Source organism: Sphaeroforma arctica (assembly GCF_001186125.1).
Source record: "Sphaeroforma arctica JP610 unplaced genomic scaffold supercont1.4488, whole genome shotgun sequence".
NCBI lineage: Eukaryota > Ichthyosporea > Ichthyophonida > Sphaeroforma > Sphaeroforma arctica.
In genome coordinates, this window is record NW_014036070.1 from 1 (window position 1) to 2,444 (window position 2,444).

At 43.7% G+C, this 2,444-nt stretch overlaps 2 protein-coding genes across 2 annotated transcripts; both read right to left on the bottom strand.

Annotated features, from left to right (window-relative positions):
- Positions 1–628: 628 nt before the first annotated feature.
- SARC_14343 (hypothetical protein) lies at positions 629–894 on the bottom strand (the record flags this gene model as incomplete). The annotated part of the gene is made up of 1 exon (XM_014291526.1): positions 629–894. A coding segment is annotated over one exon (266 nt), but the record flags the coding sequence as incomplete, so codon positions are not given.
- Positions 895–950: 56 nt separating this feature from the next.
- On the bottom strand, positions 951–1,679 carry SARC_14344 (hypothetical protein; the record flags this gene model as incomplete). Its single annotated transcript, XM_014291527.1, has 2 exons — positions 951–1,469; positions 1,536–1,679. 2 exons carry the CDS (start codon positions 1,677–1,679, stop codon positions 951–953), a joined length of 663 nt encoding a protein of 220 aa, XP_014147002.1.
- Between the last annotated feature and the right edge of the window lie 765 nt (positions 1,680–2,444).

Consider the following 2,444-nt stretch of genomic DNA (forward strand, 5'->3'; position numbering starts at 1 on the left):
GCTCCACCATAAGCTGTATATTTTTAAGTCTAAGTGTTTTACTAAAGTAGTGGATATCAGCAATGGGGTTGCCCCTGTTTCAAGATATCCTTGTAATAAATTACGCTCAAATAACTGTACCTGGACGTTCTCCCTTAGTAGTTAGGGGGACGTTGCGTCTTTATTATATAATTTAGATTATTGAACAATAACGAGGACTCTATGAGTCATGTGTTCAGTCTTGAACACAAACTAGGTTTATCAGATTCTAAGATCTGACAAACTAAGTTTATCAGATCATATGATCTGATAATTACAAACTAGGTTTATCAGATCATATGATATGATAATTCCGGCTAAACTAAGGTTTATCCTTCTATATAGGTATTACGACCACATCCTGATAAATACTCCATCTACCACTACCTCAGTGACACTCCCAAGTCACTCAGACTTGGCTGGAGCAAACACCACAGCTCCTCCTACTGTCCCCGCTGTTGCTGCTGCCGGTTTCACAATTGCTTTAGCGACTGCTCTCCCTGACGCACCTGAAGATACAGCTGCCTTGCTCAAAGCCAATACCACAGCCGCCTCCTCCCACTTCTTACGTTTTTCTGCTCTGCTTAACTTTGATTTCTTACGGACCTACTGTGGCGCCCCACTCGCACCTTCCTTTAAAGGACAATTACGTTCTAATTGCTTGCTACTGCGGCACAAATGACACCCGGTACAGTGTGCCGATCCAGGAGTCTGCCCTGCAACCCCCATGGCACCCTCATTACGGTTTCCTTCTCCTCTAATGGGTCTTGCTGCAATTAACAGTTCAGCCTGTACCTTGACTACAAGGGGCAACCCCCCCCCTGAATCATACGCACTCTCAACAACAACTCTCTCTCTCTTTCTTTGGGACAACATGCCTTGACGAAATTGCGGATGTGCACATTCAAAGACTTTAAGTTCTCCATTACTTCTTACCCGAAGACAGGATTGTCGATCATTGCGTTGATCCTTGCTCTGACAAATTCATTAGTAAGAGATGGTTCAATGATGCAAGCGACTTCTTGAGAACGCTGCATTGATAACAGCCGAACATTCTCAATTATAGCGTTCAACTTGGGCCATTCCGCAATTTTGGCCCAGCCTATGACCCCTTTTTCTGCCGTCATAAGGCGTTTAGTTGAAGGTTCCGGAACGGACGACTTTTCAGCTTCACCATCCGACTTCGACTTGCCGTCCTCGACCTCCGCCACAGGACCCAACAAGTTCCAATCCTTGATTCCTTGTTCCGATGCACCCCCAGTGAAGTCATTCGTCCAAAATACCGCTCGGAAGGCAAGCATCTTAAATTTCTTTAGATACATCACGTTCAGCACATGGTCTGACTCGATGGCTTCCGCGACAATACGCAATTGCGATGCCGAATTGACCAACAACATTTTAATGGTTTTAGACTTCAGTAACGCATACGCTACAGACCAATCAGTTGACACCTTCAGTAAAATTCTGATGCAATATGGCATCTAAATCACGCAGCCTTGATGAATTTGTTTCAATACCTTGCTCACCCAGCCATGATTGTTCTTGATCACCTGTCTGACATTCGTCCAGTCAACCATAAACTCGTGCCTGCCAGCTCCATACTTAGACTCGCCCTTGTAAGATCCATGGCGACTTTTAGCCGCGTCTTCTGTAGTAGCCATTTCCGTTGTGCGCTTGTACTAGATTCAGATCTAGTTGAGTCTTCGTATTTTTGTAGTGCGCTTTTAGTTAAAAGTATGCGCAATCAGAGTTCGCAGGAAGCCACCGAGTATGGTGGTAAAACCCTCGTTTATTTACACAGTTTATAGTACGTGATGTAGACTCACTATTAACTATCTTATCTTGCAATCTTCACCGCGCTATCTATACTGTCCATGGTTCTGTACACACACAAACAAACATACTAAAATCGGACTATAGTTCAGCCAATGCCCCATGGCATATTCATCATTACAGTCCTTGGCGCACACTTTGTCATTTGCTTGCACTGTCCCCAAAGTGCAGCCAGGTTATTCCGATGACATATCCTCAAGGCATGCCTGGTCCATAACCTGCACCCACTTGTACATACTTACAGAATACTTCAATATTCTAAGTTATAATGTCATATTCTAAAGTCGGATAGTTCCTCTATCCAACAAGTAGACCATGTCCACTTTGTTATCAGTTTATGCTGGCTTTCTGAACCAGCCAGTTTACATTTCCAAATAAACCACTCCAGAGTAAACCCCTTATACTCCCTAAATACCACGAGTAACGACCAGAGCCCTACAAATGAATGTATGTTTTTTCCGCAGGGTACACCGTATAACTTATAAGTGTTGTGATGGGTGTATATATGTGTGTGCGACTGTCGTTGTAAATTATTTGGTGTCGTATATTGTAAAACCAGTCAGCTCAAAACCACAGATTGAGCGTCCATGAGA